Here is a 25,463-nt window from a genome sequence, read left to right on the forward strand (position 1 = left end):
GCTCACACTCCCTTCTTTCTTCACGCTCGTGATCCAAGTCTGCCTTTCTTTCTTCGCGTTCGCGATCCAAGGCTGCCTTTGTCACAAAACGGGAGCGTACACGAGCACTTAGAAATCTGAAAAATAAAATACTCTGATAATGTGAGAGAAGGGAGAAGATCGACACAGTATTGGGGACCAGAAGATGGGCTGGTCCCCCCTCCATCAAGAGTATTCTTTATTCAGGGAGAATTCGTATACAAGCACAAGAACCCTAGGAAACCTCTCCGTTCTGTAATCTTAGACCCGAAGGTCCTTCTTTCCCGTAAAGGGCTTAGGCACAAGGCCGTACTTTCCCGTAAGGGACTTAGGCGCGAAGCCGTACTTTCCCGTAAGGGACTTAGGCGTGAAGCCGTACTTCTCGTGAGGGACTGTCCCGTGAGAAGGGAGATTCCTGCAAAACAAACCACACAAAGCAACAACTCGCAATGCGTATCAACAAATTATACCTGTAGCTCCTTGCTCGGAAAAGCGACCTCCGTACTCAGTCGTCACACGAACACTTGCAGATTTTCGTCGCCAGCACTTGCTCCAGAATCCTCAACGCTGGGACTTCTGCTGCTCCTTGCGTTCCTGCCAAACTGTAACGCTTGCTGCCTTTTTATAGGCCCCTGCACCTGGCGGAAATAGGGCACAAAAGCAGAAGCTCTGGCGCTTCTAGAGAGAGGAGAGAGAGAGCTCGCTGTTTTCAGCCCATCCGTACAGCTTGCGTAGGTTTTTTACGTAAGATTTTGGGGATGCTTTATTTTATTAATAAAAGGGACCGGTCACTTAAAAGTGGCCGGCCACTTTATAAAATAAAGTGTGAACTTGTTTAAACTTAAAAACTCACTCAGTTAGTGAAAACAAAGCTACACGAACACATTCCAGGCGTCCTCGGGTACAGAACACGGCACAAATGCAATGCATTCTAGATTCCTCGCGGGAAAGCATCTGCCCTCCCGCGAATGTTTCTGCTTTTCGTAAAAAGCTTCTTTGAACCCATCTTTATTCTTGTGCTTGCGTTCTTACGCGTATTTTCTTACTCAGTTCGGATTTCCTCCTCAGCCTACGGAATGCCCTCTTTTTGATGCACTCGTCACCCATCATGTGACGCATCAGGGGCATTCGTAACCCGGCCCTTTCCACCGAACTTACGAAAGCTCCTTCGCGATGTTTACCGTCACCCATCAAATGACATATCAGAGTTGTCCGTTCTTGATGGCATTTCCTGTAGCTACAATCTTTTAACAGTTCTTAGTGTACACAATAAAATATCGTAGAAAAAGAAATTAATCATTTAAAAATAAGAAAATAGTCCAATTAGCAACAGCCCTCTGGCTTCTAAACAGTTGACCTCAACTGTAGTGCTTGGATATATACCTCCAGTATCTCGAGATAAGTTGCTAATTCCTCCTGCGTCATCCACTGAGCATCTAGATTCGAATAGTTCTTAAACTTAACCAAATACTTCCGTGTTATTTTTCCGGACTTGAGGGGCCGCTCCTGATGACTTACTATCTGCTTCGGTTGGAGTATTTCTTCTGTTTCCTCAACCTCAGGAGGTTCCCCAGCACTAGGCTGACTCGGAGGCGGTCCCACATACGGCCGAAGTAAACTGACATGGAAAGCATTATGGATCCTCCAATTAGGCGGTAGCTCTAATCGGAAGGTGACATCATTCACTTGCTCAGTGATCTTAAACGGCCCATAATAACGGGTAGAAAGTTTTACCACCTTTCCCTTATGAGACGCTTGTTTCTTAAGTCTTGCCTTCTCAAACTTGAGTTAGACTAACTGTCCGACTGTTAAGTCTAGATTCCTCCTGTGATTGTCTGCAGCTTTCTTATGCTTTTCTTGAGAGCGTAGAATAGCTCTCCTAACTTGCCCGTAGGCTGTGCCCAAATCCCGGACAAATTCATCTGTTGCAAAGATCTTATCCTTAGTTAAAAGGATCGGTGGAAGCAAAGGCTTACCATAGAGAATCTCAAAAGGTGCTTTCCCCGTCGATGAGTGTATGGTATTGTTATACGTATACTCGACAAGGGGCAAATATTTCTCCCAGTCAGATTGCCGGTCTGACACATAAGCTTTTAACATATCCAATACTGTGGAATTGGCTATCTCACTTTGCCCGTCCGTTTGAGAATGGTAGGCAGACGAAAAATTTAACTTCGTACCAAGATTATCCATCAAGGCACGCCAAAAATTTCCTGTCATGCGAGGATCTCGATCACTCACAATAGACTTAGGCATTCCATGATGCTTAAAGATCTGTGCTAGAAAGACCCTAGCCACATGATCCGCTTTGATCGTTTTCTTGACTGGTATAAAGTGTGCTTGCTTGCTAAACTTGTCCACAATGGTCCAGATCGCGTCATTTTCAGTCTGAGTTCTAGGGAGGTCCATGATGAAGTCCATGGCAATACTTTCCCAAGGTTCATTAGGCACAGGCAATGGTTGTAGCAACCCAGGCGTCTTATGCCGATCATACTTCACTTTTTGGCAAACCAAGCATTCCCTGACATACTTATCAATGTCTGCTTTAAGGCTAGGCCAACAGAAATATCTTTCCATTGCTAAGGTTGTAGGGAGAATACCCCGATGACCCGCATAAGGCGAAGCGTGTGCTTCATCCATGATCTTCTTTCTTAATGGTTCCGCCACACATATGGCCTGATGGTGGTAGAGATAACCGTCCCGAATGGAATAGGGAAACTCATTCTCTCCACGATGTAGCTTTCCCCAAACGGTGGAGAAGTCTGGATCATTCGGATACAAATCCGGTAGTGCTTCTAATTCTTGATGATACACCGAAGTGATAGCGTTCACCCTTGGCTGCCTAGACAATGCGTCCGCGACCACATTCTTACTCCCAGCCGTGTGAAGGATCTGGAAGTGAAACATAGACAAAAAGTTTGCCCATCTCATCTGCTTCTCAGATAGTTTCCTTTGCGTAAGAAAATACCGCAAACTTTGGTGATCAGTCTTGATCACAAAATCCGCTCCTAGAAGATAGTGCTTCCAGTTGGATAAGGCGTGAATCACAGCCGTAAGTTCCTTTTCGTAGATTGATGCATGCAACTCTGCATCCTTAAGCCGTCTGCTTTCATAAGCCACTGCATGGCCTTCTTGGTTTAACACTGCTTCAATGCAATCACCTGAAGCATCGCAGTGAACCTCAAACGGTTTCCTTAAGTCAGGCACTATCAAAATAGGTCCATGGCTTATCAAGTACTTGAGCCCATCAAAAGCTCCTTGTTGTCTCGATCCCCATCTGAAAGGGATCTTCTTCTTTGTCAAATCATGAAGTGGTCCTGCTACATGGGCAAATCCTCGGACAAACCTTCGATAATACGAACATAATCCCAGGAAGCTACGTACATCATGTACCGTAGTGGGAATAGGCCAATCTTCTACCACTCGGATCTTGGCAGGATCCATACTCACTTGATTGTGAGAGACTATATGGCAGAGATAGTGTATCTCTGAGAGAAAGAACTCTCTCTTCTTTGCATTCACATGCAACTCATGCTTTCGCAATTCTTGAAACACTAGGTCCAAGTGCTTCCGATGTCCTCTTCTGACTTAGAGAAGATGAGTATGTCGTCAAAGAATACTCCCGTAAAAGCTCGATACGAGCTGAAAATGCGGTCCATCATGCGATTGAACGTCGCAGGAGCATTGGTCAAGCCGAAAGGCATTACCAAAAATTCATATAGTCCAAAGGTTGTGCGGAAAGCAGTCTTATGGACATCCTCTGGGGCGATCCGTATCTGATGATACCCACTCTTTAAGTCTATGCGACTAAAGACACTTGCACCCTGCAACTTATCAAATATATCATCAATCCGAGGGATCGGAAAACGATTCTTGACCGTGATCTTGTTTAAAGACCTATAGTCTATGCACATTCGAATCGTGCCATCTTTCTTTTGCACTAGTAGAACTGGGAGAGCAGTAGGGTGAAGTACTTGGCCGTACTAACCCTTTCTCTAGAAGCTCGTTGACTTGCTTCAAAATTTCCTCTTGCTGAGCAAGACTCACCCGATAAGGGGGTTGATTGGGAGGCGAGCTACCCTGTATGAGATCTATCTGCGCTACCTTCGTAGTACCTCAGGTAGTTATCAGTTGAAACAATCTTGGTACTTTTCAATAAAACAAAAACGCTTAATTTCCACAAAAAATTGAATAAAATTTCCAAATTAGAGAGAAAAAATCAAGTAAGTTTAACACTCATTCAAAAATCAAGTAAGCAGAAACACACTTATACTTACAATGAGATATGACTTACAATTGGGAACTGCCAATCATCATCATCATGAATCTATATTTCTCCCCCCCAAATCAAAAGTAGGTCTTTTCCACATAACAGGTACAGGTGTCATGTGGAAGTGCCATGGCATACCCAAGATGATATCACATCCCTCGATCCCAAAAAATCAAAAAACAAAACCCAACCTTTGACACACGTTGCACATTGGTTGTCAACCCCTCGAATCCAATCCGGATGTAACGGTGTGCCAAGCTGAGCCGGTGTGAGGCACAAACGTTCTGCAGTATCCAGGGAGATGAAGTTATCCGTGGATCCTGGATCATAAAGAATCAGTACTCGCTGGTTGTTCAAAGACCCCCAGCCCTTCAGAAGCTGACGCTTCCCTTTCTCCGTTTTTGTGTTTCCTTGAACATCTGGAATAGAGTTCGAGCTTGGTGGAGCGGGTTCCTTCCTTGCTTTATCTTGCCTCGTAGGGGCGTGTTCTTGCCGTTGCTGCTTTAACGGGCAATCTGGTTTCATATGTCCTTTCTTGCCACAGTAGAAGCATCTTTCTTCCTCTCTGAAGGTTTGAAGTTGAGTAGGAGAAAGATACTTAGTTCGCTTGCCATTGCCCTCTGGCTTCTTAGAATGATCATAGTCCTCAGATGGAGGACGTTTTCTTCCTTGGCCCCCTTGGTCATCGTAGACCCCTCTTTGTCTCGCACGGTAAGTGCTATGCTCCATTTTTCTGGGCGTCCCAGTTGAGTGAAAATCCTCAGCAATGATTGTTGACTCCATCATCCTCTGAAGAGTGTCATGCGGATACACTTTCATACTCTTTCGAAGCTGCGGTAGGAGACCCGCTTCGAACTTTCGTTTCTTTTCCTCGTCGGCAATCTTCATGAAGGGAGTGACCTTCAAAAGAACCGACCAATACTTGTCCACATATGTCGTTACTCTCTCATGTTCCTTCTGGGCGAGCCAGTCCCATTCCTTCCGTATGTCCTGCTCGAAGTCAGGCGAAAGAAACTGTTCATAAAATTCAGATTTGAATCTCTCCCAAGTTCTGGCCTGAGAACCTTCCAGAATCTTGGCTAACCACCAATTACTTGCCGTTTCCTTGAGGTGCATCCCCACATGGCGCAATTTGGTTCTTTCTGTGAAGTGCCCATTGGTAAAGGCGACTTCAAACTGTCTGATGAAGGACAGTGCTTTGGAGATATCTCTCCGTCTGTTGTAGGTTTCGAACTTGATGTCCTTGTCGCCTGATTTGAAGACTCTCATGCGATGATGAGACTTGCGACCATGCTTCTTGAATCGAGGCTTATCTTTAGGTTGATGTAGGGTAGTAGTAATAGCGGCTTCCTTCTTCTGGCGAGAAGATTGAGAAGTAGAAGTATAATCGGGAGAGTAAGATGGAGATGAGATAGAGATGTCCTTGCTCTCGTCTAGCAAAGAGAGCGCTTTTTCCTGGCCTTTCCTTGGAGTAGGCCGTTCATTCCGATCGGAAGATCCTTTGTGCACCTCGGCACGTTCTTCTTCTCTTTCTTCCTGTGGTCTCACGCCAACAGTGTGGTCTGGATGCCGGCTGCATCGGTTCCATTTGTTCTCTTCATTCCGCCCAAGAGCTTTTGGACATCTGGCAATAGTAAGACTTGTTGCAAATCCGCAAGCTGAGCTCGCACTTGTTGAAGCTCCTCTTCAACGCTTCTCCCTTGGCTCGACATGGTTCTTCCCGTTCTTCCCGGAATCGTCCTTTGCAGAGAAAGAAAGGAGTCCGAGCTGTGATACCACTGTCACAAATACGGGAGCGTACACGAGCACTGGAAAATCTGAAAATTAAATAACTTTGCAAATGTGAGATATAGGAGAAGATCGACACAGTATTGGGGACCAGAAGATGGGCTGGTCCCCCCCCGTCAAGAGTATTCTTTATTCAGGGAGAGTCGTATACAAGCACGAGAACCCGAGGAAACTCCTCCGTTCTGTAATCTTAGACCCGAGGGTCGTTCTTTCCCGCAAAGGACTTAGGCACGAGGCCGTACTTTCCCGTAAGGGACTTAGGCGCGAAGTCGTATTTTCCCGTAAGGGACTTAGGCGCGAAGCCGTACTTCTCGTGAGGGACTTCCCGTAAAAGGGAGATTCCTGCAAAACAAGCCACACAAAGCAACAACTCGCAATGCGTATCGACAAATTATACCCGTCGCTCCTTGCTCGGAAAAGCGACCTTCGTACTCCGTCGTCACCCGAACACTCGCAGATTCCCGTCGCCAAACTTTGCTCCAAGACCTCAGTGCTGGCTGCTACTCCTTGTGATCTCTCCAAACTGTCACGCTTGCTGCCTTTTTATAGGCTCTTGCACCCGACGGAAATAGGGCACAAAAGCAGAAGCTCTGGCGCTTCTAGAGAGAGGAGAGAGAGAGATCGCTGTTTTCAGCCCATCCGTACAGCTTGCGTAGGTTTTTTACGTAAGGATTTGGGGCTGCTTTATTTTATTAATAAAAGGGACCGGTCACTTAAAAGTGGCCGGCCGCCTTTTAAAATAAAGTGTGAACCTGTTCAAACTTTTAAAAACGACTCCGTGAGTTAAAAACTAATGCTATACAAGCACATTCCAGGCGTCCCTGGGTGCAGTACACGGGCACAGATGGAATGCAGACACAGATTCCTCGCGGGAAAGCATCTACCCTCCCGCGAATGTCTTGCTTTACGTAAAAAGCTTCTTTGAACCCATCTTTATTCTTGTGCTTGCGTTCTTACGCGTATTTTCTTACTCAGTTCGGATTTCCTCCTTAGCCTACGGAATGCCCCCTTTTTGATGCACCCGTCACCCATCATGTGACTCATCAGGGGCACTCGTAGCCCTGCCCTTTCCACCGAACTTACGGAAACTCCTTCGCGATGTTTACCGTCACCCATCAAATGACATATCAGAGTTGTCCGTTCTTGATGGCATTTCCTGTAGCTACAATCTTTTAACAGTTCTTAGTGTACACAATAAAATATCGTAGAAAAAAAAATTAATCATTTAAAAATAAGAAAATAGTCCAATTAGCAACAGCCTTTCTTTCTTCGTGCTCGCGATCAAAGGCGACGCATTGCGCCTCTTGTCGTAGCTTCATGTCCATCATCGACTTGACCGAAGTCTCCATAGGATTTGGTGCAATCCGTGGCGTAGATGGGGAAGGGGGAAGGTTGGAAAAACCTCATGGTAGGGAAAATTAATCTTCCCCACCTCCATGCTTATCACCTTCATGCAAAGTATCCATTCCGCTTCGGGTGATGACCATACACTGAGATCTTGGGTGCTTAAGTTCACGAGGAACTTGGGTTCTTGAGGTTCTTGGGTTCTTGAGTTCTTGAGGTTCTTTGGCTTGCAATCTGTGTTAGAGAAGGCTTTTCTCTTACCGGAGCTTGACTCTTCCCTGCGGGCGCACCCCTTGGCGGCCTTGCGGTCACACCAAGGTTGCTTTTCCCTACCTTACGTCGATTGGCCGGCCGCTAAGTGCACGGTCCGCTCTCAATGAGTGAAAAGAGGAACAAGGGGAGGCTGGACAAGCCCTTCTTTCGTGGGCTACTTGTCACTCTTCAAAAACACGATTAGGAATCAACACGCCCAAGTGGACTTGGGTTACGTGCGACCGCAACAAGCAAATAAAATTTATGTGGTTCTTTCCTTGAGTGATACAAAACACTGCCAAAGCTCTGATACCGATGTAAGGTGCAGCGGAAGTGAATGTTGAACTTTGCTCAAGATGAGTGCTCGGAACTGTGCTCAAGGGTTCCTTTTACTTACGGAAGGGAGAGCCTTCCGTTCCTTTAGTGAGAGAGTGCAATGATCACAAACAAAATGAATGACACTGTGAATGAAGGTGCTGAGAGAGAGAGAGAGAGAGAGAGAGAGAGAGAGAGAGAGAGAAGAATACGACACCAGACGGTTCTCAAACCCTCCTCCAAGGGGCCCCTCTCTCGATGGCGAGAGAAGTCTATGCTATTGATCGCACAAATCTGGTACAATGGTCTAGATGCAACGGACTGGCCGACGATGTCGATGACAACGACGAGGACGACGACGAGGACGGGCTGAAATCTGAAAACGCTAGGGGCTGAAATCTGCAAATATGCTTAGTGCTGAATTCTGACACTGTGTCGGCGAGGACGGCGATGGTGACGACGCGATGACGATGTGTTGAAAACGCAGATGCTGAAATCTGCAGACAGCGGGCTGAATGTGAAAATGCTGGCTGATCTGACGGTGCAGCGAGGATCTATTGCGGGTAGGTGAGATCTGCGAGGCTAGGGGCTGATCTTGCGGTGTCTAAGTGCTGAAAACTGAAAACGCTAATGCTAGGGGCTGATCTGTTGCCGATCTGTTGCCGGGGAATTGCAAAACGCTGATGCTATTTGCAAAAACTCCAAGTCTGATCTGTTGAAAAACGCTAGGCTGATTCTGTTGCAAAAACGCTATGTTGATTTGCAATCTGCTAAGGCAAGGACCGGGATCTAGAAAACACTAGCTGATCTGGAATCCAAAACGCCACAGGCTGTCTTGTGGCTAAAAACACCGAGTCTCTTGCCGGTCTTGCTGAGAAGGTGCACTGTAAGTTGGTGGACTTTTGTTGCCTCTTCTGCCATATAGTGGTAGCGCTAGGTTTCTTTTATAGAACTTAGCAAATTTGCCCTACCCAGTTGTCACGTGACACATCCAACCCGATGTGTCCGTGGACAAGCTACAACACGACAAGGGTTCAGTCAGTCCAGTCAGTCTCGATTTAGAAGTGATCTGGTACTTTTGTGAGTCTATTCGTAGACCGTGCATGCCCAGTCACTTAGCAGAGATGCATATCCTCTGGTTGCACACAGCATGATCATCAGTATTCTCGTCAGAATCCATTAGAATCAGTTAGGGGAATTTTCCAGTGCATTTAGCCTATTTTCCCTATTTTTGACATTTTTCACTTATTAATTTAAGCGACTTCCCAACAAAAGTAGGTAGGGCAATTTTGCTAAGTTTGTATATAAGCAAACCAGAGCTAGCACTTTTTGGCAGAAGAGGCAGCAGGAGCACCTTGCTCAACGGGCAACTTCTCAGCAGAACCCAAGGACTTCTAGTGTTTTTGCTTCACAACAGCTTGGCTAGCGTTTTTGGACAAGACCATCGCAGATCAGCCAGCGTTTTGCTCTTGCAGATCCCTGGCGACAAGACCACGGCAGATCAGCCTAGCGTTTTTGCATTTGCAGAACCACGGCGACAGAAAGACCAATTTCAGCCCCTAGCATTTTTGATTTGCAGCACCACCTCAGCGTTTTTGCAGATCATCGCGATGGAAAGTCAAGTATCATTAGCGTTTTCAGTTTTCAGCAGTTAGACATCGCAGATCAAGTCCGGAACCTCACAGATCTCACCTTCCCGCAGCAGTTCCTCGCCGCACGGTCAGTTTCCGCAAGGTTTACAGTTTCAGCCCGGAAAACGCAGATTTCAGCATCTGCGTTTTCAGCGCGTCGTCGTCGCATCGTCGCCATCGACATCGTCATCGATATAGAGTCAGAATTCAGCAGATAGAAGATTAGCAGATTTCAGCCCATAGCGTTTTTAGACAGCAGTAGAAAGATAGCAGATTTCAGCCCTTAGGTCGGTCTCGTCCTCACCGTCGTCATCGCCGACATAGCCTAGACTTGCATCAGTCTCATGCATTCCATTTGTACAGATTGTGCAATCATAAGTTGACCACTCTCGCCAAAGAGAGTGGGGCCTTCGGAGGAGGGTTTTACGTCGTCTCTGGTGTCGTATCTCTCTTCTCTCTCTATCTCTCAATCTCATACACTTGCATGCACAGTGTCCATTTACTTTGTTTGTGATCATAGCATTCTCTCATTAAGAACGGAAGGCTCTCCCTTCCATAAGAACAAAAGGAACCTTGAGCACAGTTTGGAGCACTCATCTTGACCAAAGCGCAAACATTCATTCCGCTGCACTCAACATTGGTATCAGAGCTTTGGCAGTGTTCTGTATCACTCAAGGAAAGAACCACAAGAACCACATAATTTTTTTTTGCTTGTTGCGTCGCACGAACCCAAGTTCGCTTGGGCGTGTCGATTCCTAATCGTGTTTTTGAAGAGTGACAGGAATCCCAAGAAAGAAATGCTTGTTCAGTCTCCCCTTGTGTCTCTTTTCACTCATTGAGAGCGGACTGTGCACTTAGCGGCCGGCCAATCGACGTGAGGTGGGAAAAAGCAACCTTGGTGTGAGCACAAGGCCGCCAAGGGGTGCGCCCGCGGAAAGGAGTAGAACTCGTGTGAAGAGAAGATCCTTCTCAAACGCGGTTTGCAAGCGAAAGAAAACCCTCAAGAACCTCAAGAACCTCAAGACCCTCAAGAACCCCTAGAACCCAAGTTCCTCGTGAACTTAAGAACCCAAGACCCCAAGAACCACAAGAACCCACGAGTTCAATGGATGGTCATCACTCGAAGCGGAATGGATACTTCGCTTGGAGGTGATGAGCATGAGAGGCGAAGAAGAATTCCATTTATGCAAGAGGGTTCCAAAACTAGAAAACCTAATCTAATGGACTCGTCTGGACATGCAGGTCTGGTGAACAGGCTCACAAAATTATTGGTACTAATCCTCTTAGGATTCTAGTCACTCCTATCTAGGAAGAAGGGGAAAATTGGCTCTGCATGTGACATGTGATCTCTATTTCTCTCTGTAGCGTTGTATCTCCTGCACCCCCCCTTCCTCTACTGCATTGCATTGCTTGCACGTGGTGCATTTGAGGCCCGTTCGCCGACAAACGGAGGAGATTTGTTCTGATATTGGTGACCCATTGGGATTCCCCGCCAATAGAGAGGCTTACTAGAGCTTGGAACTCATGAGGACCAATTCCGGATTGCGGCCGATATGAATCTCTCCTGTGAAGGAACAGGTCTTGAATGTTGTAAACGGTTGAAGGTTGAATACCCTGAGCAATACCAATAAGTGTGGGTATTCTTGATCGTCTTGAACCTGCTAATTGAAAAATTTTGTTCTTTTTTCCAGAATGCGTAAGGGAGAAGCCCGGTTTAATTGAAACAACAATGTAGGCCAGAGCACACACATGTTGAAACAGCTAGCATAGAATGCTGTCACTTGTTGAATACCCTGAGCAATACCACTAAGTATGGGTATTCTTGACCGTCTTGAACCTGCTAATTGAAATATTTTGTTCTTTTTCCAAAATACAAAAAGGAAAAGCCCAGTTTTCTTGAAAAAACAATGCAGGCTAGAGGACCCCCCCCCTCCCCCTCTCCGTGCGTGGCCCCCTTCCCTTCTTCTCATTGTCTCTCTTTGTTGCATGAAAAATGGAAGCTTGTTTGCACTTGGAGGTGCCTGCCTTCTGCATTTTCAAGTCTTTTTGTATATTTTCTGCAGGTTTCTTTTTTATTCCATTTGCTGTTTTCTGTGCCGCAGAAGCTGCATTGTCAAGGAAGCAAGGTGTGCCGATACACCCTTTGTTCAAGCATTTAGCCTTTACTTTAGGCGAATGGATGTCCAGCGCTGTCTTTCCAAGGGCAGTAGAATATGTTTCTGGTTTATCAGGAGAAGATCATCTGGAGGATAAATTAAATATTTGGTCTGAGAAGATTCCACAACTACTAGCAACATTGCAAGAGGTATGTCTGGAAATAACCACTCTTTGCTTTGTTAGAACTTAGCAACCATGTCTCCTTGTGTGCGTGCATGTATATGTTGTGTCTGTGCATGCATGTATGGAGCGGGAGCTATCATGATTAATCTTCTTAGTTTCCAGTTGATGCAGCAAGTGAAGCTCCATCTTCAAGTGCAAGAATCTCTTTTCGCAGACCTAAGAGGTTATACACTGCGTATTATTTTTGGCCTTCGCTATTTTAGTGCAGTATACTTTCTCTTAAGGCCAGCTTTTTATCAATGCAGAAATGTTGCCAGACACCACGTACAGAGTACTAGAGGAATCTTTTATCACCAAGGATGGATCAAGGATAAAGGCTCAAAGCAGGTGCTTCACACACTTTGTACAATTCATCAGCATACTTGCTTTATGGAAATAGCATGCTTGAAGTGGATCTTTTAGTATCAAACTATATTGATCAGGACTGTATAGTAGCTTGAACATGATTATGCATTGCTGAACTGGATACTTTGATCGAAACTGAACGAAAATTTTGAAGCATAAGTAGGATTATCAAATGTGATTCTATTTCTTATTCTGAGGGTATTGTGTGGGATTTCAGCAGCCTCCTCGATGGGAACTTAGTTCTACTGAACAATGTTCTCCTTTATGAGGCTCAGGTAAATTATGCTCTACTTCTGTTGAGCTGTAGCTGTACAAGGTGTGATTTTGTAAACCATTTGTTGACATGGATTGTCAGTTGGAACACTCTTACATGTCGATTAAGTCCACAAGAAAACTCGTCACACTTGTTTTGCATGACGAGGATGGTACCAAAGGTAAGGGCATGCTTATTTCTGCCAGTCTAGTTAATATTTTAAGGGCATGAACAGGACAATAATAAATTTCTGAATTGCAGCTGTGAAATCGGGGATGCTCTTGGCTAGAGACCTCTGCAAGGAGGAAATGGATGTTTCTGTACCAGCAATGCATCTACACTGTATGGCTGAAAATATTCAACCGCTGAAAATAATGGAGCAGATACTAGAGGTCCGTTGGTTTTCAAATGCCCTAAGTAAGGGACAGGAGAATTTCAGTGTTATGTTTTTCACTATTTTTTCATGCAGTGGATTAGCTCTTGTTGACATTATTAGGGCATGGGAATTTAAAAAAATGACGTAGGTGTGTGTTAGGTGCAGCGGAATGAATGTTGTATTTTCTCAAGATTAGTGATCTTTATTGCTCAAGGTTCCTTTTAGTTCTTAGGGAAAGAGAGAGCTTTCCGTCTTATGGAGAGTGCTATGATCACGAACAAAGTGAGTGGATCTTGTGCGTGCAAGTGAATGAGACTGAGAGAAGGAAAGAAAAGAGATACGACACCTGAGAGGTTGTAAAACCCTCCTCCGAAGGCCCCACTCTCGCGTCTACTTTGATTGCACAAACGTGTACAATGCGAATGCAATGGATTGATGCAATGGGACTATGCCGATGACGACGACGGTGATGACGACGACGACTTGATGGTTGAAATCTGGGATCTTCTATCTGCTGATTTTCGGGGCTGTTTCGGTGGCTGAAAATGGCTGTTTTGGCTGTGTTTTTATGGTTGAAAATGGGAGAACATCTGCAACCGGATTGGGGTGGTTCTGCTACTGTGTATAAGGCTGAATTTGCTGTGTATTTGCTGTAGATGAAGGTTGAAAGCAAAAACGCCGACCTGTCGCAAAAACGCTAGGGCAGATCTGGGAAAAACGCTGGCAATGCTGGATCTGCTGGCGACCATGTGATTCTGCAGTCGCTAGGGTGCTGCTGTCGATGGCGAAGGCCTGTTGTGGAAGGAAACGCCAGGGTTGGGGTGTAGATGCAAAAACGCCAAGGGATGGGTGAAGATTAAAAAACGCTAGGTGGCTGAGGGGGTACTGCTGAGAAGTTGCCTGTTGAGCGGGAAGCTCCTGCTGCCTCTTCTGTCAGAAAGTGCTAACTTGGGTTTGCTTATATATTAACATAGCAAAATTGCCCTACCTACTTTTGTTGGAAAGTCACTTAAAAATAATAAGTGAAAATACCAATAAATAGGAAAATAGGCTAAATGCACTGGAAAATTCCCCTAACTGATGCTAATGGATTCTGATGGGAATTCCGATGATCATGCTGTGTGTAACCGGAGGATATGCATCTATGCTAAGTGACTGGGCATGCACGGTCCACGAATAGACTCACAAAAGTGTCAGATCACTGCTAATCTAACTTGATCGGACTGACTGAACCCTGTTGTGGTGTAGCTTGTCCACGGACACATAGGGTTGGAATGTGTCACGTGACAGTGTGGTTGATATGTCTCTATGTGCTTTTCTTGCAGTGGGTTGCCTCTGTATAATATGCAAGAAGTCTCATTCACAGGACATAGGCAAGATATTATCAACATATAGAAGCATCACAAAGGATAAGTCACAACACGAGCACATAAGTATTCAGATGCAATGATGATGAGTTGTAGACCTCAATAAATCATCCAAACGTACGGGATACAAGGTGACTGGCTTGAACTGCACTCAGGCTCAATATTATGGGCCATTGATTGCAATGCATGGGGGGTCTTGAGGCTTAATTGGGCATGATGGATGTGCAATGAGACTGAGATTGTATAGTCTAGATACATGGGGGGTATCGAGGCTCAACTGTGGAGAGTGGATGTGCAATGAGACTCTGTAGCCTTAGACACAACAAGATACTCAGGCAGGCCCCTAGATGTACTGATTGGATGCACTGGATAAGGATATGTTGTCAGCTGGAAGCCATGGTTCAGATTTGAGAATGGAGCACCATCCCAACTCTTACTCCCCTTAAAGCAGTACGGCTCCTTGGTCCAGTAGAACATCTTTTCAACTGTCTATGGTCCTGTTCCTTAGGGTCCATTGGAACGCCTCTCATTGTCCAAACCCAACAGATTCAGCCACATAAGCCAATCGAACCAATGAACACTGGACTATAGCATCTTACTGTAACATGATAGTGTAACCACCTGACGGTTGCGTGCCACTAAACCAATCACCTTCTCTGTGAGTCTGAAAAAATAAATCTTCTAGAATACTAACATGAAAGCAACAGCTACTGAAGTGAATATGTAAAACGACCTACGCGGTTGACAGGGACAATGATGTTCAGCACACTTAGAAGTCAGATTAGACAGATCGGATAAGTAAAATACCGCTGCAGGTGCTGAGGGTGGATAGTAGATGTGACATTAGGCTGCCAATCCAGAAAGGCTCTTAGCTGCTCTCAAAGACCAGTCATCTCTTGGGCTCGCAATTCAATGTGGCGTCAAAGCTCGAGTAGTGCGTTCATTAAGATCCTCCAACATGACAAAGTTGAAGCCATCAAAAAAGGCTATCACTTTGTATATCTTGGATGTGTACACATAGGAGTAAATCCTCTCTTCAGAGTTGGATTGGCAGTTTCATGTCTCATAATGATTTTAGACACAAGACATAGAAACCTGCAAGATCAATTCCTTGGCGGAATTGAAACAAACCTTGTAGACGGTCGAGTCTACCTGCAAATAAGACCGAACTTCAACGTGTCACTATATGACCCCTACTTTGATGAAGCCTTAACGTTTGCAATTAAAATTGTTGGCTGCGACTAAAGCATTTTACTCTTAATGTAGAGTTTTCTTTCTTTGTCTTAGCTAGAGCAGCAAACTTTGGCTTACTAGCAATTTATGAAGCTAAATAAGCATCCAATGAAAAAAGGATCCTGAAGGGTAAAAGAACTGACAATCTCGCCCATGTGTGATGAAAGGCACATCTACGTTGCGTTGCTACCCTGGAGGAGTCGGTTGAAGTATCCCACTTGCTATGAAGAGTATGCAGTAGCTCAATTCAAATGGTTGTGAAAAGGATCATAAAGAAAAAAGTATTATCATACGCTCATTTGATCATTCATAGATGTTACGATGTGATCAGATTGATTGGTTCGAGGTTAAACTGCCAGAAAATTGGGCAGTTGACATACAACCTACTCTAATTAGTAAGTAGAGTCCTTTGTATAGATAATTTAGATTCTTCCAATTATGTAATTTTTTCAAAGAAGCCATTCGCATCTTCTTCTATGCATAAGTCTTTCGCTAAACCTAGAGCATTGAAGACTGTTAGCACTTAGAAACATTTGAGTCTGACAATAAAATTTTCTATAGACAATGTCTAAGAATCATGGGAAACACTTTGGCATCATCCTCTGCATATACCATTCAGTTTTGTATGATGAATGGAAAAGATTTTATTATCTCCGAAGATAGTAAGATCTTTATTGCTCCTTCTGTAACAATTCCTAATCAAACAAAATCTAAACCTGAAGTTCCTCAACGTATTGCATTTGCTTGAAAAGCATCTGGTTAAGTTGCATAAGTTAGTTTCTGACTCTTTTCAAAGATCAACTCACTTGCAAAACCAAATTCAAAATTTGATTGAAGCCTTTCCCTCTTCCCTCTTCCTTGAAGCCTCTCTCTCTCTCTCTCTCTCTCTCACACACACACACACACACACACACACACTTACTTTTTCTTTTTTCGTAAATCTGCTTTGATTAATTACAAGTGGGAAACCTCAAAGCGAGGAAAACCCACGAAAAGAAAAAGATACAAAAAGCGGAGCACTATGAGGCTCCGAAGGCTAGAAACAGTCAAAGTAAATCCTGTAAGTATCAAAAGTGATGTCTCCAGCGTCATAGGCAAACTGCAGCGCTTGACCAAGAGATAATTTGAAATAGGGAAAGGGGTCAACAGAAGTGCCTTGGAACATTAAGGAGTTCCTATGGTGCCAGATGGCCCATTGAGTCCAAAATCTGACCCAGGTGAAGAACACCGCAAACCCTACACACACACACACACACACACACACACACACACACACACACATTACAAGGGACCCGAAATGCCTTGTTTACATATCGTTAGGAAATGCATCGGCATAAAAACGACAGTAAGAAGCGGCACGGATCCCACGAGAAAAAAACGCAGCCCTGCCATGGAAAGAAAGCAGACTAAACTAATGCACCCACCCAATAGGGACGTTGCACGCTCGAGCAGTACAAAGATATCGTTTGGATGGCACTGAACAACTAGGAATCGTTTTGTGTGAAATCTTGTTGATAATCGTTTTCATCTCCTAACGTGTGAGTGTGAATGATGTTGCGTTCAAGGAGTTCTAAAAGGGTGGCAATTTGATTATAGAATAGCCATGCAAACTGAAACCAGACCGACATTTTGCATACCAACATCTAGAGTCTCTCCGCATGGCTAGCTGTAATTAAAGGCCATTCTAGCTTAATGATGACCTAGTAAAACCGGCCTGTAGACTCGCTAAAGGGCGGTAGACTTTAGCTTTCACCCGATCTTTGCACTGATAACTTTACTTAAACTAAACAACACAAAGGAACTTCACGAATAAACCTGTGTTTGGAAATTACACTTCAACAAAACACGGCTTGGTAGCTAAAGTGCTTCCAAGCAGACAATGACACTGTGTTGGCCCCCCTTTCGGTATTGTTTATTCAATTTAAACTTTGGAGAGACACTTGTAAAATTCTTACGAGCTGTTCCACTTTTATTGGGCTGAAAATGGCCTACTCTAGCCCAATTTTGGCAGCATAACCAGAGTAGGAGGCTTCACAAAAAAAGTCCCCATGCAAAAGGTGACTTTTCCGGCGCATTAGAGCACTCTCCCAAACTTGGCGAGAAATTACAACCCGCTGAATCCTCTGTTTTCAGCCCCGAAAATGCACCAAAACACCTGTATGGCGATCCCTTAGCTTCCCCGAAGCTCCTGGGACTATTAGGGGTCAAAAAGGGTAAAAACCCTAAACCTGCAAAAATACACAGCAGGCCTATTTTGGGCTCCGTTTCGTGTGCCGGTTGCATCTGTAGCGAGCCCTCAAGCTCTCGCATCTGAAGGGCTACTTGGCCTTTGATTCGGATGAGATTTCTGGTGTGAAATCTCTGTGAAACAACCTGTACCTACGGGGGATTAGCCGCTAGCTAATCCAATACTTGTGCAAGAGACTCTTGCCTTGGTGCTCGAGCATGAATCTGCACAACTGTACATGCAGATGAATAGCCCTTAACCTAGGCATCATGATTCTGTATTCAAAAGGGGAGAGGTGTGCACGAGAGAAAAATCCTCGTGCTACATAGAGTAGGGGAGAAGGCAAGCTTTGCATTAAATCTGTGATCACCTACACCCACTACTCACACACAGAGTAGGCTCATAATAAGTAAAATCAGCCCCCTCTCTCAAATTTGGGTGCCCTCAGCTGAGATATCTTGCCCTAGAGCCACCAGTTTGCCTCTTTTGAGTTAATTTCCTAGTACCCACCAACTTATAAAGTGTCGCGTGGGACCTAAATGACTATGAATTGAGCCTAGCCATCCTTTTACTGCTTGGATTCTAGTGCCGATTGGCCCGACCAGCTAGTGGCAACTTGGCCTTTATTGCTGCGGGTGAAACTCTCAGCTGTTGGCCGTTTCACACTGGCCATACAATGTCCGACCATTTGTGACTTCAAAAAGAGGGTCCCAAAATCAAACAAAAATCAAGGGAAAGAAACCAATAACTAAGGTTAGTGGTTGTCACAGCCTTGTGATATACCCCCCTCTTGAAATCGTAAATGTCCTCGATTGCATGCCAAATATACATGTCATAGATGATTTAGTGTGGTTAGCACCCTTTATCATCACATGTAATGGAAATGGCCTATGAACTTTGAGAATAGCGGAATTAAGAGAATTAGAGCAAGCATTTTTATGAGACTACTTTGAGAACATAGAGGGTGAACTTAATTGATGGTAGCAACATGAACATAGCACTTAATTAATAACTTGGCATGAACAATACTTTTGCAAGAGAGAGAGTATTAGAGAACATGACAATAGTTGAGGATCGGATTTACTAAAAGCTGGTCCCCCTTCCAAAAGGCATTTGTATTATAGATTCTCTCATCAAGAGAGGCTTTGTTACAATACAATCTTTGTGTTCCTTGTGACCTTGGTGATGCTATGAAGATGGAAAGCTTCATGCATCACAAGCTTAACATAAACTTTGCAAAAAGCATTAACTATCCCAAGCCTTAGTCCCAAGGCCTCAAACACCTTCGAAGGTGGGAGAGGGCTAGTGGGGAATGAGGGTAGGGAAGAGGAAGAAGAAACATTCCGTAGGAGAAAGAAATAGTTTCTCACTTATCATCACTCTTCTTGCTTAGCATAGCATAATATCATAGTAATGAAGATGAAGAAGATGACAAGCTTAAGCATTGAAGCATGGCTCTTGGTTGGATTTGCATTCCATAGCCAAGAGTGTTGGTGTAGGCTCTCCACCTCTCCACAAGTTTGGAGAAGGAGATGGAGCTCTTGCACTTTGCACTCCACACAATGGAGAATGTGTGTGTGTGTGTGTGGGAGAGTATACCCCCCTCTCATGCTTGGTCCACACCTCTCTCTCTCTCTCTCTCGTATTATTTTATTATTTCATTGGGATATGTGTCCTCTTTTTCCTCTTTGAGAGAAAGAACTTAATTATTTATTTTTGTGTATTTAAAGTCTCACTGGATCCCTTTAAAACCTATCCAATAGCATTCAAGCACATCATGAGGGCCACATGTGGAGGATCGTTTGAACATGTGTCTTTTATGCTTATTAAGTCATTTGGTTGAATTGAATACTTCAAGGACTTAGTCAATCAAGCAAGCATGTGTCTTTTATGCTTCTTAAGTATTTGTTTTGAATTGAATACTTCAAGCCTTAATCAATCAAGCATGGAAATGTTCATGTCTCTTGAGAATTTATATTTGAATTTAACATTTCAAAAACCTTAGCCTTTTAAGCATAAAAATCACCTCAAGCTTTGGGCAAGGTTCCCACAACCAAGCATCTTAACACCTCATGATTTCCACCTCGAGGTTAGCCCTAGTTTGCGTAAGGTCAAATGACTTTTTAACACTAACTTTTGGAGGTCTTTAATGAAGCTAACCCTAAGGTCTTTTAAGCTCCATTAGATGCACGTTGCTCTTTGATAGACTACCTCCTTTTCGACCCCTAACCATTTTTCCTCTTGGTCCTTTGCTGAGGTAAATCTAGAAGCACTTATTGCACATTGCTCTTTGGTAGACCGTCTCCTTTTGGACCCCTATTGAGATGAAACCATTTCTCCTTTTGGTCCCTTGTTGAGATAAGTATAGAAGCACATATATATATATCTTAACTCTTGTTCCCCTTTTATCTTCCCATATTAAGTGATCAATTTAATATGAGAAAATCATTTGGTAAAGTTAGATATTATATTTTATGACATCACATGTATCCTCAAGAAAGTCCTCAACATAGACACAAATGACTTGATGGAACCTTCACTTTTTTGGTATTTCCATCTATCATAGAAGTGAGCATTGTACCTTTAACACTTATAGAGCGATGCGCAGTTCTATTGCACTGAATCTGCATGTACATATGATGTGATAGCTCCATCATTACCCCTCTTTTGAACTCGTTCAGTTGGGCCATACGTAGGTTGTAACCCAAAGGCCTCAAGGTAAAATTGCAATACATTGGTGATTCCAGAAGTTCATTCTCTTCCATCCACTTTGCATCCATAGGTGGATAGTTCTTGAACTTCACCTAATAGCGTCTCGCAACGTGTCTCTCTTAGCTTTTCTTTCCTTATGTGCCAAAATCTGCTCAAGTACCAAGATCTCATCAAGTTTCTCAACTTTTGGTCGATCTTCATATGGCATATCTTCTGGCACATCGCCGCAAAGGATGTAGAAGACTCACGTGAAACGCATTATGAATCTTCCAAGTATCAGGCAACTGCAGCCTATAAGCAACATCCTTGATCTTGTCAAGTACTTGAAAAGGCCCATAGTAACGCATGCTGAGCGTCGGAAACAATCGTTCCTTGCCCTTCATCTTCTTTAACCTTGCATTTTCAAACCGCAATAGAATCCAATCACTTGGTGAAAACAACAATTCACGTTGGTGATGATCAACAACCCTTTTCTGCTTTGCCTGAGTCTTCAGCTTGATTTACGTATACATTTCATCCATGTTCTCTACATATGAATCTGCTTCATAAATCTTGTCCTTTGTGTGCAAAATGGGAGGAACCTTTTTACCACCTTCAACAATCTCAAAGGGTGCCTTGCCTATTGACGAATGCATTGCATTGTTGTATGCATACTCAAGCATAGGTAAATATTGTTTCCACTCGCCCTTATTATTTGACACATAGCATTTCAACAGATCTAAGACGCTAGAACTAGCCTCGTTTGACTGTCCATTAATTTGTGGATGAAATGAGGAAGAAAACTTGAGCATATTGCCCATGTTTTTAAACAAGCCTCTCCAAAACAGGCTCGTCATACGAGGGTCACGATCACTAACAATAGACTGTGGCATACCATGGTACTTAAAAACACATTGTACATGAACAACCGTGCCATCTGATCAGATTTTATTTTCTTCTTTATTGAAATAAAGTGGACCTGTTTGCTAAACCTGTAAATAATGGTGCATATACCATCATTCCTTGTCGGCGTTCTTGGAAGATCAAGATAAAATCCATATCAATACTTTCCCATGGCTTATCTAGAATAGGCAGTGGTTGTAACAACCCTGGTGCCTTTTGCCTGTCAAACTTGAACTTCTGGCAAATCACGCATGCTCGCACAAAGGCATCCACATCTCTCCTCAAAGAAGGCGAATGAAAGTATGTCTCGACCGCTTTGACTGACGCATCTATACCACACTGCCCTGCATACGATGGGAGCAAATCTCTATTTTGTGCATAGGTCCATAATGTAGCCAAACGTCTGTGTAGCCTCTCTAGTGAGAAACAAGGGTCTCCAAGTGCCTCATAATTGTGCACCTCTATCTCCCCCTCTGTCAGTATAATTTGAAACCTCGTCAATATATAAATTGATAAATATAGGAGAGAGTGGAGTCCAACGATCGTAAAGCTCTCTGGATGCACTCTACCTGCCATTGTCTCATGATTTGCCAAGATACCCCATGTAATCTCAATTGGAGCATCCAAATCATACAATCTATGCATTGGTATCGTATCAAAAGCTTTGTAGAAATCCACAAAGCAACAATCTATAGGACGCCCGCCCATGTGCTCGAATCCCCTCAATGATAGCTCAAAGTGTAAGTAGACGGTCAAGCGCAGAGAATCCTTTCCTAAATCCAACCTATCCTTGTGCTCATACACCCTCTCTTTGTGCCCAACAACTCATGCTCAATCAGAGAAGTGTAAAGCTTGGCGCATGTGATGGTACGATAGTTACTAGGGAGCATAGGATCCCCTGTCTTCAGTATTGGCACAATAGCATTAATGCTGTGGCTCTGAGGAAAGCCTTCGCATATGGCTCCGTTAAACATGTGCGCCAACATAGGTGCCAATGTATCTCGGGCGTGACAAATGTTGGTAACTAGACCATGGTGATCATGTGATCCACCTATGTGTAGTCTCTCAATGGCATCACGTATCATACTGACGGTGAAGGAGGTGGAAGTTCTGGGTTGAGACATTGGTTTTAATGGTAGGGGAGGCTGAGCTGGCACTATATAGAGACTTGTTGCATATTATCTCCATGTGTCCGCAGAATTAATGGGTGTGGGGGGTCACTGCTCTCGAAATGATCTCCATGCCTCTCTAGAATCCCGACTCAAGAATAGCTTGTACAACACCTCAAGCTGAGCTAAACATGCTCTCTTCTTTCATCTCACAAGGCATTGGAAAATAATCTGTGCCTGTCGGTGTGTGGCGCCCCTTGTTGCCACCTCTCTCTACAATCTCTTGTCATCGTACCAGTAATTTTTGAGGCATAGTGCGACTATCATAGCTCATTCTACGACAAGAGTGGTGAAAGGCTGTCATTTAACAGCAGAGTGTCATTGTTTGCAAAATATTAGAAAGAAACAGGTAGTGGATTAGGTGGAGATCTGAAAAGAGAAGGCTAGAAGGAGAGAGGAAAATACAAGGAGGTTCAGAGAAAGAGGAGGCGAGACTGAGATAAGAGAAAGAGAAGGCTAGTGAGGCAAAGATAAGGAGGTGCAGAGCTGATTGTTGTAGACAAGGGCTGTTGGAGTTATACAGGTGTATAGATGTAGAGCTTCTCTTGTGGATATATCCTCCATTCATAACACAGGGAAGGAGGGGGGACTGAAGAGTTTATGTAAAGGGGTTATCGGTGGTCCACTGAAGTGTGCACTAGCCCTCTGTTAAGTGACACCCTGAAAGGTATAAAAGCTGCAAGAAAGTGTGTTAATCCTGATATAGAAGTCGTCCTCACATAAAAGTTTATTATATTGTGACGGTTTAGTGATTGAGGTATAATGTAGCAGACAACACAACACTAGCTTATCTTGCTCTTTAAAGTGGGCGAATCATAAGTTGCTTTCAAAACCAATTTCCTGATTGTGGAAAATTGCAAGGCAATGCTGCTTGTAAGCAAGTGAGAGGAACCTTCCCAATTAAATCCCACCATAGCTTTCAGTACGAAAAGCTATTAATGTGGAATTCAAATTAAACATGGAGATTTCAATAAAACTTAAGGTGAACTTATCCACAAAAGTAAATTCCCTTTGTTTTTGTAACAGAATGTTTATTTGTAGGTGTTGAGTATAGAAGGTGTAAAAGCATTGTTGGGCTTTCGATCCACAATAGGAAGCATCACAGAAGCATTACCTCCCTCAAGATCTTTGCTGTTGGCATCTTTTCTAGAAGCCAATAAAACTGATGTGAGTATATGATTCGTATGCATTGATAAATAAGTGTTGCAATCCAAACTTTTTTTGAAGGTTGTAGGTACTAAATTAACTAGTGGTGGACGGGCTTTGGCAAAACATGTTCATCGGAGTAGCTCTGGTTGGTGGGGACCGTTCTCAGGGAATGGTAAAATTGCACTCTAATTGAATTGTTTTATGTCTACTTGAAGTTTATTTCTTTTCTTGGTTTGTAACCATTTTTACACATTGAAGTGTATAGTTGGTCGTCTTTGATAATCAAGCTATTCCACTTATTCAACACAAGATGGTGAGTATGATGTTGGGATTTCGACAATTCTAAAGCATGTTTTTTTTAAAGTTATACTTCAGGAATGACATTCTGAACAGATTGTAGTTATTGCAAGGCACTATATTGACAAACTTACGAAAGTGGGATAGCTTTTAGCACTCAGATTAATGCACTATTGCGAGTTGCTTAGAAAATTGGGACTCTGTTGGGTGGTGGCACCTATGTAGGTGTAGTGAGGTCTCCTTCTCACAAATATGGCTTATTTAGATCAAGAATTATTATTATCTCAGCTATGTTTGACTATTGAGGTGGGCAGCTATTAGCCTTTTACTTTAGACTTAGCTTTTAGCCTTTTACTTTAGACTTAGCTTTTCTCCTTCTAGGTGAGAGATATATGTCATTGTATGCACCTTTTTCCCATGATATTTAGAGGTGGACAAATCCAATATGCTTTCCCTTGTGCACTGCTTGCGGAACACCTGCAAAAAAAGATGAAAATGAGCCCATAGTCTCTCTCAAAAATGTGGGCTTGACACATGTGTTTGACACGTGCCAATCCCAGTGGCATGAAAACAACAATTAGGGTGGTGGCACATCGACGATGACGACAATACGGCTGTCACTGTCGTTGACAGCGTGCATCGTCGACAACAAGCCTTAAATTTGAACTACTCCGGCATTCAACATTTTTTAGGGCCCTCTCATTTTGGCACAGGGCAAGGGTCATGAAAATGTACATATATGTGTGTATATTTTATATATATATATATATATATATATATATATATATATATATATATATATATATAGAATTTGACTGTATATATAAGTTCAAGTTTGAAACCTGCCTTGCTTTTAGAAGAAGAAGAAGAAGAGTATTTTAATGTCGTAGGAAACTATCCCAAGAGACCTTAAAGATCTATTTGACGAGGAGAGTTGAACTCAGGACCGGCATAACCAATCTACCACACTTGGGTGATAGAAAGGTTATACCAATTTCCTCTTTTTATTAGCCCCCCCCCCCCCCCCCCCCCCCCCCTTTCCCAGAAGAAGAGTATTTTAACATCGTAGGAATCTGGATAATAAAATTTTAGCCTTTTGATGGTAATATAATGTTTTTGAGCTCATATTTTGAGCGCAAGTTTGTCTACAATGTTTTTTACCCATACCAATATTACTTGCATATTTGCAAGGTCTCTCTTTGTCCTGAAGATAGAAGCCGAGAAGGGAAAAAAAAGGAGAGGAGATCAGCTTGGGAATCAAAGACATTAAGGAGCTGACATAATGGTAGAATGTAGTGACGGTAGAGGTCAACGTTGAATTGGTGGCTGTGCAACTGGGTAGAGTGAAGTGGTGAGGAATTGGGTGAGAAAAGAGGTCGACGAGTCATCAAAGTGTCAAGTGTCTTGTCTGGTGGTGGCTCTAGTATCTCCCAGGAGCAGATAAGGAGGGGGGGGATGGGGGGGATTGTTTTGTGGCTGTGCCTGGCAGTATCTC

The 25,463-nt window shown here is 43.6% G+C and overlaps 1 protein-coding gene across 5 annotated transcripts in view; it reads left to right on the forward strand.

Annotated features, from left to right (window-relative positions):
• Positions 1-25,463, forward strand: part of LOC147437790 (uncharacterized) — a 78,548-nt gene that overhangs the window by 8,253 nt on the left and 44,832 nt on the right. For 3 of the 5 annotated variants that reach the window (XR_015184905.1, XM_086487254.1, XM_086487251.1), the window contains exons 2-9: positions 11,682-11,923; positions 12,061-12,121; positions 12,204-12,285; positions 12,521-12,578; positions 12,659-12,737; positions 12,818-12,948; positions 23,564-23,689; positions 23,750-23,843. Coding sequence is in view for 4 of the 5 variants with exons in the window: in XM_086487254.1 (XP_086343380.1) it covers positions 11,682-11,923; positions 12,061-12,121; positions 12,204-12,285; positions 12,521-12,578; positions 12,659-12,737; positions 12,818-12,948; positions 23,564-23,689; positions 23,750-23,843 (873 nt within the window). In the remaining variant the exon portion in view is untranslated. The remainder of the gene's footprint in view (positions 1-11,681; positions 11,924-12,060; positions 12,122-12,203; positions 12,286-12,520; positions 12,579-12,658; positions 12,738-12,817; positions 12,949-23,563; positions 23,690-23,749; positions 23,844-25,463) is intronic. The other 2 variants (XM_086487252.1, XM_086487253.1) reach the window with 2 other exon arrangements.

The sequence above is a fragment of the Adiantum capillus-veneris genome, chromosome 17 (genome assembly GCF_014529385.1).
Source record: "Adiantum capillus-veneris isolate H3 chromosome 17, ASM1452938v2, whole genome shotgun sequence".
Taxonomy (NCBI): Eukaryota; Viridiplantae; Streptophyta; class Polypodiopsida; order Polypodiales; family Pteridaceae; genus Adiantum; species Adiantum capillus-veneris.